At 43.9% G+C, this 15,810-nt stretch overlaps 1 protein-coding gene across 3 annotated transcripts in view; it reads left to right on the forward strand.

Annotated features, from left to right (window-relative positions):
- The window catches only part of ARFGEF2 (ADP ribosylation factor guanine nucleotide exchange factor 2), a 115,005-nt gene that overhangs the window by 18,674 nt on the left and 80,521 nt on the right, over positions 1-15,810 (forward strand). For 2 of the 3 annotated variants that reach the window (XM_054467454.2, XM_054467455.2), the window contains exons 2-6: positions 176-206; positions 836-959; positions 10,333-10,479; positions 11,703-11,882; positions 12,530-12,764. In XM_054467454.2, the coding sequence (XP_054323429.1) occupies positions 176-206; positions 836-959; positions 10,333-10,479; positions 11,703-11,882; positions 12,530-12,764 (717 nt within the window). The remainder of the gene's footprint in view (positions 1-175; positions 207-835; positions 960-10,332; positions 10,480-11,702; positions 11,883-12,529; positions 12,765-15,810) is intronic. The other variant, XM_063659320.1, reaches the window with a different exon arrangement.

The following is a 15,810-nucleotide window of genomic DNA, read 5'->3' on the forward strand; positions in this document are numbered from 1 at the left end:
AAGTGTTAGCTATTACTATTGCTGTTACAATTATTTCTTTCACTTCATATCAGCATTTTTGTATTTAAACATCTCATTAACATTCTTTTCAGTGGTCTCCAAATATCTTTTAGTAAATTTTCCTTTACATAAATGTTGCATTTTCCTAATGTGTTTTTTCTTCCTTCCTTACCAGATGAAATTAAAGCAGAAATAGAAAAGCAGAGGTAAGCTATAGCACTACCTCCTTGCTGAGATACGGCATGAAGGGAGTAGGTAGCAACTGGGGGAGCCCCTTTCTCTGCTTGTTTTCTCATATTTCTAATCCTCAGGGGTGGCACACACTCTGCAAGCGTGGTGCTAGGCACACGGCACAACTCTGTGTATATTTGAACTGATGCTAGGTTCACAGGCTACTGCCTCCGTACTTGTATACTTGGAAGGAAGGATCAAGATCGAGGTAATGCTGTTGTATCTTAACAGAACAGGCAAAGCCCTTGTCTCTTGTATGGCATGCTTCCTTAGGCATGAGGACGGCTTGCTCCATGAGTGGCTACTCCTGATCTTCATAGTAAGGAAGGCCATTAGTCACATTTCAGAAATATAGCTCTGGCGTGGCTGCCACCAGGATTCTGTCCAGGATGTTGTTAATTCAGCATGCCAATCAGAGAACTTGCTCTCTGCATGTGGCACTTTAGTGGTGTTTTTGCTAATGCATGTGTTCAACTTTTAATGCCTAGCCCCAGGATATAGTTTGCAGGCACTTTAAATTAAATGGTTGCAGATGGAATGGGAAGTTAGAGTAAGGTGTAGAAAATTCATTTCTCCTCCCGACCCTCTCTTGCTTTTCTCCTAGGCTTGGCACTGCTGCACCACCAAAGGCAAACTTCATTGAAGCTGACAAGTATTTTCTTCCATTCGAGCTAGCTTGCCAGTCCAAGTCCCCAAGGGTAGTCAGCACATCCCTTGACTGCTTGCAGGTACCATGTTTAAACTTCGTGTTGTCAAGAGGGTTCTCTCCAAGCCACAGTTGGTCCTTCCTTACACAGAACTATGCTGGGGACCACCCTGGCACTCATTGCTCTCAGAGGCGATGCAGAAAAGAGCAGTTTAATGTATTCTTTTTGGAGATCTCATGAGGGAGGGAAAAGAGAAAGATGTGAGCTCTTTAGCTAAAACCAGAAATTTTTTCCCCTAGAAATATCTTATTTGTTCATGTCTTGTGTATGTTTTTCTAAATGAAACCTTTAGCATTAATTGGAATATTTGACACACATGGGCACATAAGGCATTTTTTATACAGCCTCTTTCTTATTTTTTCCATTTCATAGAGATGCAGTCTTGCTATGTTGCCCAGGCTGGTCTTAACACTTCTGGCCTCAAGCAGTCCTACCGCCTTGGCTTCCCAAAGTGCTGGGTTTACAGGCATGAGCCACCGCACCTGGCTCAGCCTTTCTTTCTTTCTTGTTTTTTTTTTTTTTTTTTTTTTTTTTGGAGATGGAGGTTTTTGCTCTTGTTGCCCAGACTGGAGTGCAATGGCGTGACCTCAGCTCACTGCAATGTCTGCTTCTCAGGTTCAAGGGATTCTCCTGCCTCAGCCTCCCGAGTAGCTGAGATTATATGCACCCGCCACCACACCCGGCTAATTTTTTGTATTTTTAGTACAGATGGGGTTTCACTATTTTGGTCAAGCTGGTCTCAAAAGCCTCTTTCTTAATGGCATTAAAATTCATATCAAGTAGAGAAATAGAGACAGTCGAATCTGTTGTTTTTGGTAGTTATGTGCTATAAAGTCACCTCCCATACTGAATTAGCAAACACTGAATCTTTGTTCCTAGAGGAACTACAGGGTTAGGTTCCTGCAAGCCTTTAGTCTTCGTGTGGTTCTATTTAAACAGACTATCTAATATCTATTGTTGATGCATTAACATTGAACTCAGGGGCCACGGTGCTATAACGCATGCCTGAGCAAAGCTTATCTAACACACATAATTTCTCTGTGAGGCACATCACCACCTTCTTGCTGTTAGGAACACTGGAAAGCACATCAGCACACCCTTGGGGTCCATTGTAAACAGCAAAATCACCAACAAAAAGCACCAAAATGCAAAAAATACAGCACTAACTACACCACTAAAAAGATACTTGTTTTCAGTAGGAGAGTGAAACAAGGATGCATAGTGTTGCCTTGTTTGACCTCAGTTAGGAACATGAACATAAGTGATTTCAAATTTTTTACTGCTCTGTGCATGTCGACAAATGACCAAAAAAGCCCCAGAAGTATTGATTTGGGCTTATAAATAAATTTTAGTGAGTAGGTGGATTTGCAAGTATAGCTGCAAATAATGAAGACTGACTGTATTTAGAGCCACAAGTAACTTTGTTATAAATTACCTTTTACTGAAGAAGCAGCAAGAGTAGAGAAGTTAAGGTGACTTGTCCAGTAATATACAGGTAGTACGAGAAACAGGACTGTAACTTAGGTTTCTTAATTCCTGGCCCACCATTCTTGTACTTTTGCTCAGGACCTACTCCTTAGGTTTCTGATTACCCCAAAGAACATTTATTCTCTTTTTCGTTTATTTTGAGTCAGGGTCTCACTCTGTTGCCCAGGCTGTAGTGTAGTGCCTTGATCATAGCTCACTAGAGCCTCTAACTCCCGGGCTCAAACAGTCCTCCTGCCTCAGCCTCCCAAGTAGTTGGGATTATAGGCATGAGCCACCACACCTGGCTCAAAGAACATTTATTCTTGACCTCAGTGGGCAGTCCACATCAATGAATAAAGTTTAAAAAATTTTAAAAATATGTTGAAGTGATCCACAGCTTGCCAGTACTTTCTAGAACAGGAATGGTGACCAGATTCTTTATTCTGATTGCTGTGTAGAAGAGGTGTCTGAAGAGGTGTACAGCTTTCTCGAGAAAGAGTACTGTGTTGATTGGTTTTATCTACCAAGGCACAGGACTGCAAAGTGGCAGTGAGCATGCCACATTTTTGGCATCTCTGGTCTAATATTTACTCTATTAATCTCTCTTCTTTGTTACATGTACTTGAGAATTGATGAGAGTTTCTTCACGGAAGCAACTCTTCCAAATGCAAAGCCATTTTGTTATTCAGTGTAATTCTGTACAGATTGTCCTATGTGAGACATACAGTGAGCCAAGAATTGTTAAATGGCAGGCTTCAGTCCTACTTCTATCCTAAAATATTTTTTGCTGTGAACGTGTTCTGAGGACATTTGGCAGAATTTGAATTTTAGTTGTTCTCTCCCCATGTTAAGGTTTTCTTTTGAAGGGAGTGCTGATAATGTAATTGACGTTCTAAGAACAGTGGCTGACATGCATTGAGCTCTTAGCCTGTAGTGAGCCCTGTGTGCTTCATTCACCGTACCGTGTGTAGTCCCCTCGACAGCCCTCTGAGGTACTTACTCTTGTCCTCATTTTAGAATCAAGGAAACCAAGGCTTAGGGAATGAAGTGACCAGCCTAGTCCAAGGTAGGCTGCAGTGCAGTGGCGCGATCGCGGCTCACTGCAACGTCAAGCGATTCTCCCCGGGCTCAAGTGATTCTCCCACCTCAGCCTGTCAAGTAGCTGGGACCACAGGCGTGCACAACCACGCCCAGATAATTTTATTTTTATATTTTTTGTAGAGACAGGGTTTCACCAAGTTGCCCAGGCTGGTCTCGAACTCCTGAGCTCAAGTGATCCTCCCGCCTAGGCCTCCCAAAGTTTGGGGATTACAAATGTAAGCTACTGCGCCCAGCGGGTTTCTAGGACTTCTTGACTCTGTGTCTGTGTTCTTAACCAGGGGTCATCAGCTTTGGCCCATGAGCCAAATCTGGCCTACTCTCTGCTTTTGCAAATAAAGTTTTATTGGAACACAGCTGTCTTAGTCTGCTTGGGTTGGTGTAACAGAATATCATAGACTGGATGTCTTCAACAACAGGCATTTATTTCTTACAGTTTTGAAAGCTAGGCAGTATAAGATCAAGGTACTGGCTGATTTGGTTCCTGGTGAGGGTACCCTCTTTCTGGCTGCAGACAGCTGTGTTCTCACGTGTCATGGAGAGACAGCTAGGTTTCTGGTTTCTTCTTATAGGACACTAATCCTGTCATGAGGGCCCTACCCTCATGACTGCATCTAAGCCTGATTATTTCCCAAAGGCCCAGCCTCCTAATACCATCACATTGCAGGCTTAAGGCTTCAACATACAAATTTTAGGGGGACACAAATTCTCAGTCTGTAGCAACAGCTATGCCCGTTCATTTATGTATTACCTGTGGCTGCCGTCCTGCTACTGTGGCCTAGCGGAGTAGCTGTAATGGAGACCAAGTGACCCGCAGAGCCTAAACATTTAGTATGTGGCCCTTTATGGAAAAAGGTTGCTGCTCTTAACTGGCCCCTGCTCTTAACTGTAGCCATGTGGTTCTGGCCTGTTTAATAACAGAAATCGTTTGTTTCTGGAACTCCTTGCATCTGAGTATGATTTCAAACGGAAACACTGACACCCTGCCTTGTTTCAACCCACTGTGAATCTTGAGTCTTATGGGGTATGGTTATCTCTCTTTTTAGAATTGAAGTTCTGGCTGGGTGCAGTGGCTCACACCTGTAATCCCAGCACTTTGAGGCAGGAGGATCACTTGAGGCCGGGTATTTGAGTACAGCCTGGGCAACATATTGAGACCCCATCTCTACAAAGTAAAGTAACAATAAAAAGTTAGCTGGCCCGTGTGGTGCACACCTTTAGTCCCAGTTACTCAGAAGGCAGAGGCAAGAGAATTGCTTGGGCCCAGGAGGTTGAGGCTGCAGTGAGCCGTGATGGTGACACCTAACTCTAGCCTGAGTGACAAAGCAAGACCCTGTCTCTTTAAAAAAAGGAAAAAAAAACCACACACAGAAAGGAATGGAAGTTCTCTGAGATGTAATAGATTCTCTGAGATGTAATAGGTACACTAGGATTTCTTTGTTTAGTGTACAAAATGAGTCATCCTTTTTATGACATGAGAAAGTGGCTCGGTGCTCCCTGGGCTACTGAATGGAAAAAATGTACTTCCCCATGGTGGCTGCCCATGCCAAGACTGTTTGACTGGCTTTTCCCAGTGTGGGCAAGGTAACCTCTGTCTTGGAAATGGAAGGCCAGCATCTGGGGGTAAAGTTTGGTTTGGGCAGAATTGAAACCAGCTGCAGATACATCAGTGCTATGCCCTGCCATTCTTTGAGCTTGGCGCAGCAGTAGGAGTGGCAAAGGTGCTTCTGGGATTGATTTGCCATAAGCACAGTTAGCTCAGGCTTCCTCTCCACTGGGAGAAGCCTGGAGACTTCCCCTGCGGCTTGCTTCTACCAGGTGAAAAAGATTCTGTCTTCCCTTTCTCCAGCATTTGGTCTGCTACACACTTCCCCACAGCCAGGGCTCAGTGTAAGGAGGGTTAAGGTCAGTCTTGTCTAAGCTACTAAGTGGTCCCCAAGTTTTTCTGGTCACATATCAATTATACATATATATATATATATATTTTTTTTTTTATAGAGAAAGATAGGGTCTCATGTTTCATTCTGTTACCTAGGCTGGAGTGCAGTGGCGTGATCAGGCTTCCTGTAACCCCGACTTCCCCAGGCTCAGGTGATCCTCCCACCTCAGCCTCCCAAGTAGCTGGGACCACGGGCTAATTTTTCTATTTTTTGTAAAGGCAAGGTTTTGCCATGTTGTCCAGGCTGGTCCTGAACTCCTGAGCTTAAGCCCACCTTGGCTTTCTAAAGTGTTAGGATTATAGGCGTGAGCCACTGTGCCCAGCCAGTTTTTTTCTTTTTTTTAGAGACAGGGTCTCACTCTGTCGCCCAGACTAGAGTGCAGTGGCTTGATCATAGCTCACTGCAGCCTCAAACTCCTGGACTCATGTAAGCCTCCCACCTCAGCCTCCCGAGTAGCTGGGACTACAGATGTGTGCCGCCATACCCAGCTAGTTATTTTTTTTACTTTTTGTAGAGACCGGGGTCTTACTTTGTTGCCCAGGCTGGTCTCGAACTCCTGGCATCAAGTGAATAACAAAACCATTTTTGAGGATATCCTGCCAATATATTCATATTTCTTTAATTTAAAATTATAGGGTAGGGCCGGGTGCGGTAGCTCACGCCTGTAATCCCAGCACTTTGGGAGGCCGAGACAGGCAGATTGCCTGAGCTCAGGAGTTCAAGACCAGCTTGGGCAACATGGTGAGACCCCGTCTCTGCTAAAAATACAAAAAATTAGCTGGGTGTGGTAGCACGCGCCTATAATCCCAGCTACTTGGGAGGCTGAGGCAGGAGAATCACTTGAACCCAGGAGATGGAGGTTGCAGTGAGCCAGGATTGTGTCACTGCATTCCAGCCTGGGCGACAGAGTGAGACTCTGCCTCCAAAAATTAAAATAAGGTTATGGGTTGGGCATGATGGTTCACGCCTGTAATCCCAGTGCTTTGGGAGGCCAAGGTGGAAGGATTGCTTGAGCCCAGGAGTTTGAGCTCAACATAGGGAGACCTCATTTCTACAAAAAACTCTTTATTTACACATGTTCCTGTTATTAAAGTATATATATGGCCAGGCGCAGTAGCTCATGCCTGTAATCCCAGCACTTTGGAAGGCTGAGGCAGGTGGATTGCCTGAGCTCAGGAGTTTAAGACCAGCCTGGGCAACATGGGGCACCTCTACTAAAAATACAAAAAATTAGCCAGGCATAGTGGCATGCACCTGTGGTTCCAACTACTCAGGAGGCTGAGGTGGGAAGGTCACTTGAGCCTGGGAGGCAGAAGTTGCAATGAGCAGAGGTCGTGCCACTGCACTCCAGCCTGGGTGACAGAGTGAGACCCCATCTCAAAATAAATAAATAAATAAAGTACATGTATTGTAAAGCATACAAAAATACAACGTTGAAAGGACAATTGGAAAAATATAAATAAAATTCTAACATTTTCTTTTTACATCCCAGTGAAGGCTATAGGAAACCATTAATCTAAGCTGCCCTGTTTATACCACAAACATCTTTTAGCTCTTATTTCCAGAAAACTTTTGATTTTTTAAATGCACAATGAAAAATCAATTTTTAATTATGTAAGTTGTACATGACCACATCCTCTGTTAAAAAGTTTTTAGAACTTTACAGATAAAATGAAGTTCCTTGGGCCACCAGCCCCAAACCCAATTGCCTGTTTAGGTGTATAATTTTCTTTCTTCTCTTTTTTTTCAATAAGTGATATCACTTGTACAAGTTTCTCTGCAGCTTTTTACATTCAACACCATTATTAGGCTCTAGCTATATTGCTCCTTGTGGATCTAGTGCATTTCTTTTGACTGGCATATGACGTGTCATGCCACCATTCCATCTCTCGCTCCCCTGTACAGAGGCATTCACACACAGGGTTATAGTGAACATCTCTGTGCAAGCCTCCTTGGAGACATGTGTCAGTTTCTCTGGTCAGAGGTGACTCTTTGGATTCCTATCACTGAGGCAAAGTAAATAGAACCGACTTCAGAGGAGACTAGTGAGGTGGAAGACTTAATTTGTACCAAATATATTCATTCATGTGGGTGGGATAACTTGTAATATAGCTTACTTACTCCAACCTCTGTTTGTTGCTAAGTATGTCCTATTCTGTACCAAGAAACCAACCGCGCAGCATTTTCCTTCATGCAGTGAGTCCTATAAAGGCCTGTTATAGTGTATTATATTGTCATCATCTTCCCCTCCATGGCAGAATGTCCCTGTGCAAGCCCTGACTCATGTGTCAGTGGGCCAGCTGCCTAGAAGCCTCCCTCCCTGTCCGTCTTCCCACTGCTCATTGCGTTAGCAAGGAACAAGGTGGGGATATTTACCTAGGGGATAGTGGGAGATAGGGGGCAGTATCTACAAGTCACACACAGCCCTGTAGGTCCCAGTTAGGACTTTGAGCTTTGGTGCGCCTCCCTGGAGAATATAGACTCTATAAGAAAAATAATTACGTTTGTCTTACTATTGTATCCCCAGTGCCCAGAACAGGGTCTGTCACAAAGAAGGATAAGAAAGCAGAACCAGAAAGATCCACAGGATGCAGGAACTCTCCTTTCTCCTGGCCTTGTCTCACTGCACAGATGAGGGAGGAAGTCATGCTTAAAACCCTTTCTGATTTGAAGAGTAATGTGCCCCTTAAGGAGTCTGTAGAGGGGAGGATACTTTCTGTCCTTTTCATACTTTAGTTAAAGTACAAAAGTAGTAATCCATGTCCAGCTTGCTTTGTGGCATCAGTATTGCAGCATACTTTTTAGCATTCACATTTGAGGAGTTCCTAGACCACCCCACTTGCAATCCAGTGCACAAAACAGACTTGAGTCTGTTAGATGTAAGAACAAGCAATGTCAAAACCAGAGCTCATTTTCCAGGTAGACAGCCCTGCCCTCCTAGGAAGCCTGCACCTGCAGCAGCAATGTGAGGGGTAAGGCAAAGGGCATCTGGATTTGCCCTTCACAGGCCACACCCCCCACCTGGAGATTTGGGGTTTGGACTTGAGCAGCAGAGTGTGCGCAGGCCTCTCTTCTGCTCCTTCAGTCACTCCATCCAGTAGTATTGCATTTCTACTCTCAGCTACTCTCTCAATCCATTTTTCTTTCTGCTTATTGAGTGGTGACACTTCACTAGCTAAGGAAGAGGAAAAGCCATTGAGAAATGGTGTCGGACCTCTGCAGAGCGGCCAGTCTTCCTCCCACAGTAGTGGCTGCTCTGTAGATAACCTCAGGAACCTGAGTCCACCTGGTGTGGACAGAAGCATGTGACCAGTAGAAGCTAAAAAGGGGAAAGAACAGAACAGCAGTTTTAGGAGTCTTCACAAAGTCACTGGAGGCAGAGATGCCTTAGAGTTCACATGTATATGTGCCAGATGAGTGATTCTTTTATCTGATCAACCATCAATATAACCTGGATAGCTTGGAGAAAAACACTGATTCCTGGGCTCCACCTGGAAGTTCTGCTTCAGTAGGTCTGGGTCGGAGTCCAGGAACCTGTGTTTTTAGTGAGCTCCCTCAGGTGATTTTGTTTCTCAGCCAGGCTTAGAAATCATCCTGCTGCTGACCTTTGAGGTTCCTTCCAGCTCTGTCCTCCATGCTGACATGTGGGTGAGGTGGCACAGACCAATCTGTAACCTCTCAGAGAGGGCAGGTTCCAAGCAGCTGCTCGTGGGTGACACACACTACTATTGATGTAGGTGTGAAATGCAGCTATTTTTATGCAGATGAAATTTTTACATTAATTTTTGGGATAGAAAATACACTGACAGGATTCAACATTGAAAAAAATGAAAAGATGTACTACAGAGTGTCTTAGTCCCACCCCAGCTCACAGCTGCTTAGTTCTTCTCCCTCAAGCAATCATGTTATTAGTTTCTTAGGTATCTTTCCATTGAAAGAAAATACATATTCATTCATATATGTATATGTATATATATATATATATAATTTTAACAGCTTTTTGAGATAAAATTAACATGCATACAATTCATCCATTTAAAGTGTAATTCAAGCCAGGCGCGGTGGCTCACATCTGTAATCCCAACACTGAGATTACAGGCAGGAGGATTGCTTGAGCCCAAGAGTTCGGGACCAATCTGAGCAACATAGCAAGACCCCATCTCTACAAAGAATAAAGAAAAATTAGACTAGCTTGGTGGCATGTGCCTGTGGTCCCAGCTACTCAAGAGGCTGAGGTAGGAGGATTGCTTGAGCCTGGGAGGTGGAGGCATCAGTGAGCCATGACCGTACCACTTCATTCCAGCCTAGGTAACAGAGTGAGACCCTGTCTAAAAAAAAAAATGTGTGTGTGTGTGTGTGTGTGTGTGTGTATATATATATATATGTATATATATGTATGTATGTGTATATATGTATATATGTATGTATATACACACACACACACAAAATTTCATGATTTTTAGTTTATTGACAGAGTTGTGCAACCATTACCACAACCTAACTTTAGACCATTTTTTATGTTATCATTGACGATCACTCCCTGTGTCTCCCTACGCCACCCCCCTAACTCTAGACAACCACTAATCTTCCCTCTGTCTTGAGTATGTGTAGCTATTAATTCCTCAGGCTTGCAGAGATAGTTGTGTACTGGGGAGTGCTCTATACCTTGCATTTTTCATCGGACACTGTATCACCATTGCAGGCATCTTTTGCTGTCAGGCGACAGGACGAAGGTTGCAGTCACAGGGTGGTTAGGCCTGCCTGGCTCCTGAGGAGCAGAGGACTCTGTAGGAACTGGAAGTGCCTGTCTTTTGCTCTTGTGGGCTGCCACGGGAGGCCTCAGTCCTAGCCAAGCAGAAATTTATAATCTCTATTCTTTCTCTCTTTAGAAACTCATCGCATATGGGCACATCACTGGCAATGCCCCCGACAGTGGAGCCCCTGGGAAGCGGCTGATCGACAGAATTGTTGAAACCATTTGCAATTGTTTTCAGGGCCCTCAGACTGATGAAGGGGTTCAGTTACAAATAATTAAGGTATGCCTATTTGTTTGCCTGTCTGGTTTTTAAATTAGAAAGCAAGTCCCTGTGGGAATCTGGATTTCTAGTTTACCACGTGTTAGTTGTCTCAGGTGGTGCTGAGGTGGAACAGAAAGATTTAAGCATCACTTAGATCTTTTGTTAGGTGTCAGAATTTATTAGCGTGGACTGAGACAAGAAAAATGGAACCAGGTGTGTTTTCAAAGTAAACTGTTCAGCTGATAACAGTGTAAATTTCTTGTGAATTAAATCGTCTTGAAATCCTCTGGTTAACCCTGGATTCCCAGTCTGGGTTTCTCAGTGGGTCTTTATTGATATTCTTATCTCTGACTTGCCGCTGTCCTACTTCCCTGTTCGATTTCTGCTGCCAGGAATGGTTTGGCACGGATAGCACCATCTGCTTGTCTTTGAGAACAGGATCAGGACAGGTGTAGCCAATGATCCAAATCTTAAGTCCTGAAAGTATTAACATTATGAGGGGAGGGCTCCATGCTAGATAAACCTTTCTTAAAGCTCCCTTGAAAACCCACCAGGGAATTGGGAAACTGACCACCATTGAAACGTATATTTTCTGATTAATCTGGGTGAGATCACGTTGGAGTGTTACATGTCATGAGATAATTGTCTGTATTATTCATTGTAGGTTTTTCAATCAGTATTAAAATTGAGAAGTTTGGCTTTTTTTTTTTTTGAGATATAGTCTTGCTCTTTCGCCTAGGCTGGAGTGCAGTGGTGCAATCTCGGCTCGCTGCAAACCACCTCACAGGTTCAAGCAATTCTTGTTCCTCATCCTCCCGAGTAGCTGGGACTACAGGTGTGCGCCACCACTCCTGGATTATTTTTATATTTTTAATAGAGATGGGGTTTTACCATGTTGGCCAGGCTGGTCTTGAACTCCTGACCTCAAGTGAGCCACCCTGCCTGGCTGGAAGTTTGGCTTTTTAAAAAGTGAGCCAGTAGAAAGCCTGCTTCAACACAATTTAATTGTTTCGAGTGATTTGGATTTCATAGAACTGTTCATTGTTTTTCAACTAACAGCCATAGGAGTTGGCTCTTCATAATAACCACCTAGTTTAATTTGCAGAGCCATCTTACAATTTATTTAAAAAAAGCACACAGAAAAGAAAAACAAAACCAGACCCTCTAGAAAAGTGTGGCCATAGGAGGGCAGGAAGGTGACGTGCGTTCCTGATGGTGAAGGTCGCGGATTTCTATTTTAGGCTCTTCTGACTGCGGTGACTTCCCCACACATTGAAATTCATGAGGGTACTATCCTGCAGACAGTGAGAACATGTTACAATATCTATTTGGCCAGCAAAAATCTCATCAATCAAACCACTGCCAAGGCTACCCTTACTCAGATGCTGAACGTCATTTTCACCCGCATGGAAAACCAAGTGGTGAGTGACAGTACTTATGTGCTAGGGGCAAGACATCGTTGCTCTCTGAACTCTATCATGTGTGACCTTGGTGCCTGTGAAGATTCACTAGCATTTTAAAGTTACCCCTTCTTTGTGGATTCTCTGTAGTGTGCTTTTGTTCTTGCTTTAAAAATCAGAGAAACTAATGGGTTTTGAAATTTGTGTTCAGAATTTGTTTGGAGACTGTCAAACGAATTTATTTCCTTTTAAATATGTTATCCTTTTGGCTGGAATTTTTCTTTCTTTCTTTCTTTTTTTTTTTTGGAGAGAGGGTCTTGTTCTGTCGCCTAAGCTGGAGCGCAGTGACATGATCATGGCTCACTGCAGGCTTGACCTTCCCAGCTCAAGCAATCTTCCCACCTCAACCTCCCAAGTAGCTGGGACTACAGGCATGTGCCACCACACCCAGCTAATTTTTTTATTTTCTATAGAGACAGAGTTTCACCATGTTGCTCAGGTTGGTCTCAAACTCCTGGGCTCAAGAATTCCTGCTGCCTCAGCCTTCCAAAGTGCTGAAATTATAGGCGTTAACCACCGTGCCCAGCCCAGGAAATTTTTTAAGTAATAGGCTGGCATAATTTTTCTTCCTTACCAAAATGCTGTATCCCCCTTTTGTTGCCTTTTAGTTGCAGGAGGCCAGAGAACTGGAAAAACCAATCCAGTCAAAACCCCAGTCCCCTGTGATCCAAGCTGCAGCAGTATCCCCAAAGTTCATTCGTTTGAAGCACAGTCAGGCACAAAGCAAACAAACAACTCCCGAAAAAACAGATTTAACCAACGGTGAACATGCCAGGAGTGATTCTGGAAAAGTAAGCACAGAAAATGGAGATGCGCCCAGAGAAAGAGGCTCATCACTGTCAGGTATGGGCTGATACGGTATGGCTCTTTTTCCAGGTGTGAGAGGGAATCAGCCTATGTGAGGGGCAGAAGAAGTGTATATCATAACATCCGAAGGAAACCTCTGATAACAGCTTATCTCTTTCTGGGGCTTTCCCTTTGCTTTTCTCTTAGGGAACACAACCAGCGAGGCATGATGTCAAGTGTCCCGTTGTCAGCTGTGCTGTTTTCTCTAAATAGTACTGGGATGTATCTAGCTGCTACTTCTTCATGTCAGCCTCAGTGCAACAGGTTCAGGTTGGGACACTTATCTTTCAGTAGTTAATTGATTGGGTGATTAGTCACTCAGTGTCCACAGAAGGACAAGGGCTTAGATTCTCATGTCTACACTGGATCTCCATGCCTTGCCCAGTGCCTAGCAGTAGCCACTCATAGATATCCGTGGAAGGAGCCAGAAGGTAGCAGGTGGATGGACGGATAGACAGATGGACAGATAGCTTTGTTTTCTTCTTCTGGTGACCGTGTACATCACTTGTTTTTGTTGGGTTTTTAAGTGAGAGACTAACCCACACCTGATTATATTCTTAAAGTAAATGAAATGAAATATTGGATTGAGTTGTTATAAGATGATACTTCTGACTGTTCGTATCTCTCCCTGGGCAATTTGTAGGAACCAGATCCAAAATTGGTATTTTTTCAGGAATTTCCTTTCCCAAGTGATTCTGTCAAATGCTTCTTCACTCAAGCAGGTTGTTCTATACAAAATATCTGACCTGTCTTCATAACTGATCTCATTTCTTCTTCAGCCACATTACTGATAATGATTTCTGTTGGTAGTATGTTCCCTACTGGAGTGCACATATTTGAGCAGGTTTTATTCCTTTATAATTTACCAGACTGCTTGATGTACATGAGAACAGACCAAGTGTTGTTGCTGGAATGTTGTTCGGTATTCGTTTACTCAAGGAAAGCACAAAAGAAAAAGTGCCACCAAGAATGGTGTTTGTCTCAGGGTGAGCACGGAGTTGCCTTCTACTTACTCCTGCTGTCAAGAGTCCTAAGGAAGGTGCTCAGAATCCCCCGGCCCACCCTTTGTATCTGTTATCATCTTTGCCTTTGTAACTGTCTAGGGAAAGGACCAGGTTTTTACTGGCTGTGATCAGTCAATAAATATTAATATTTAAATACACTGTAATAAGCATAGCTGTGCAGATATAAAACCAAGTCTCTCTGAGCTGCATAAAAGTGCTTCCACTTTAACCCATTGTCTGTACAGCAGCCAAAGTGATCTCTTAAAAGCGTGAATTAGAACATGACCCTTGCTCAAACCCCTTTGGTAATTCCCTATCCTGTGCCATTCTGACTGAAATCCATGCCCTGTCCTCATAGCTTATACTGCTCTTTCTCTTTTTTTGCTACACAATGCACAGGTGCCCTTTCTGGTTATTGAAAGGCTGTGCTTGTTTCTCCCTCAGTGCCTTTGCACTTACTGTCCCTTCCCTGCCTCTGAACCCCCTATATCTTCAGGTTTCTCAGTTCAGACTGAGAGAGGCTTCCCTGATCAACTTTGTAGCTCCTCATCATATCTGTCCCATTATCTTTTATGTTTTTCCATAGTACTTACAATACCGGAAATTACTGAAGGGTTCTGTTCACTTGTTCCTGGACTGAAGCCTAGGCTGCCCTGCTCACCACCATATTCCTAACACCTAGAATGGTGCCTGGCACACGCAGCAGACATTGAGCAAATACATTTTGTGAATGAATGGGGAGAAAACGTTATTGCTAGAATATAGTTTTGTAGAAACACAGTAACTTGAAGTTCTGCTCTAGCTAAGAGAAAATAATTTGCAGTTAGCATGTTGCTGTGGATTTTGTGGCCAATACTTGGTGCATCCTATGAGGCTTTCCCAGAAACATGGGAATCAGATTGCCTGGGAGAAGCAAACCCCAGACCTGCAAATAGTGGGTCAGAATGGAGGTGTGCTGCTACCTTTAAAAAGAGCAAGTGGGCTGGGTGCCATGGCACACACTTGTATTCCCAGTTACTTGGGAAGTTGAGGCAAGAGGATCACTTGAGGCCAGGAGTTTGAGGCTGCAGTGTGTCTGTGAATAGCCTTCTGTGCTCCAGCCTGGGCAGCAAAACAAGACCCTGTCTCTAAATAAATAAACACCCCATCTCTAAATCAGTCAATCAATCTTAAAGGAGCAAATGACTTCTAATTCTCAGGACTAGGCTCTAAAGAAAGAACAGGTCCTTCAGAAGAGGGAGTTGAACAAGGGAGACACGTACCTAGGGGTGGAGTCCAGGCATCAAGGCCCAGTGAAAGGCCTGGACTCTAGTGCCTCTGTGGCTATTATTTTTACATATTACTAAAGTGCGTGGATGTTGGACACAACCATGGGGCTCTCCCACAGACTGTCCTGTAGTAATCACTATCACATGGCCAACCCTAACTGGACACTGACTGTACTGCTGACTTGGCATTCAACATAATGTTTTCCAATTTAATTAACTGGGAATCTCCCCACAGCCTTCCTGGGATAATTTGCCTCCCATGTTATTTGTGTAGATGAAGAGAATTCACCAATAGACCTGAACATCTGTGATGGCTCACGCCTCCAATCCCAGCACTTTGGGAGGCCAAGGCAGGCGGACCACTTGAGGCCAGGAGTTGAAGTTTGTTTTTAGGATTCTGACTTTTAACTCCCAGCATCAGACATCAGTGTGTGTACATTTTTACAGATACTGTGTAGAATTACCTATGTGTTCATGGATTTCTTAGCTCACCTTTTGCATCTTTTTTTTTTTTTTTTGAGAATGAGTCTCTCTCTCTTGCCCAGGCTGTAGTACAGTGGTGAAATCTTGGCTCACTGCAACCTCTGCCTCCCAGGTTCAAGCGATTCCCCTGCCTCAGCCTCCCGAGTAGCTGGGACCACAGGCTCACACCACCACGTCTGGCTAATTTTGTATTTTTTTAGTAGAAACGGAGTTTCACCATGTTGGCCAGGCTGGTCTCGAACTCCTGACCTCAGGTGATCCACCCGTCTTGGCCTCCCAAAGTGATGG

This window comes from Pongo pygmaeus, chromosome 21, assembly GCF_028885625.2.
Source record: "Pongo pygmaeus isolate AG05252 chromosome 21, NHGRI_mPonPyg2-v2.0_pri, whole genome shotgun sequence".
NCBI classification, from domain to species: Eukaryota; Metazoa; Chordata; class Mammalia; order Primates; family Hominidae; genus Pongo; species Pongo pygmaeus.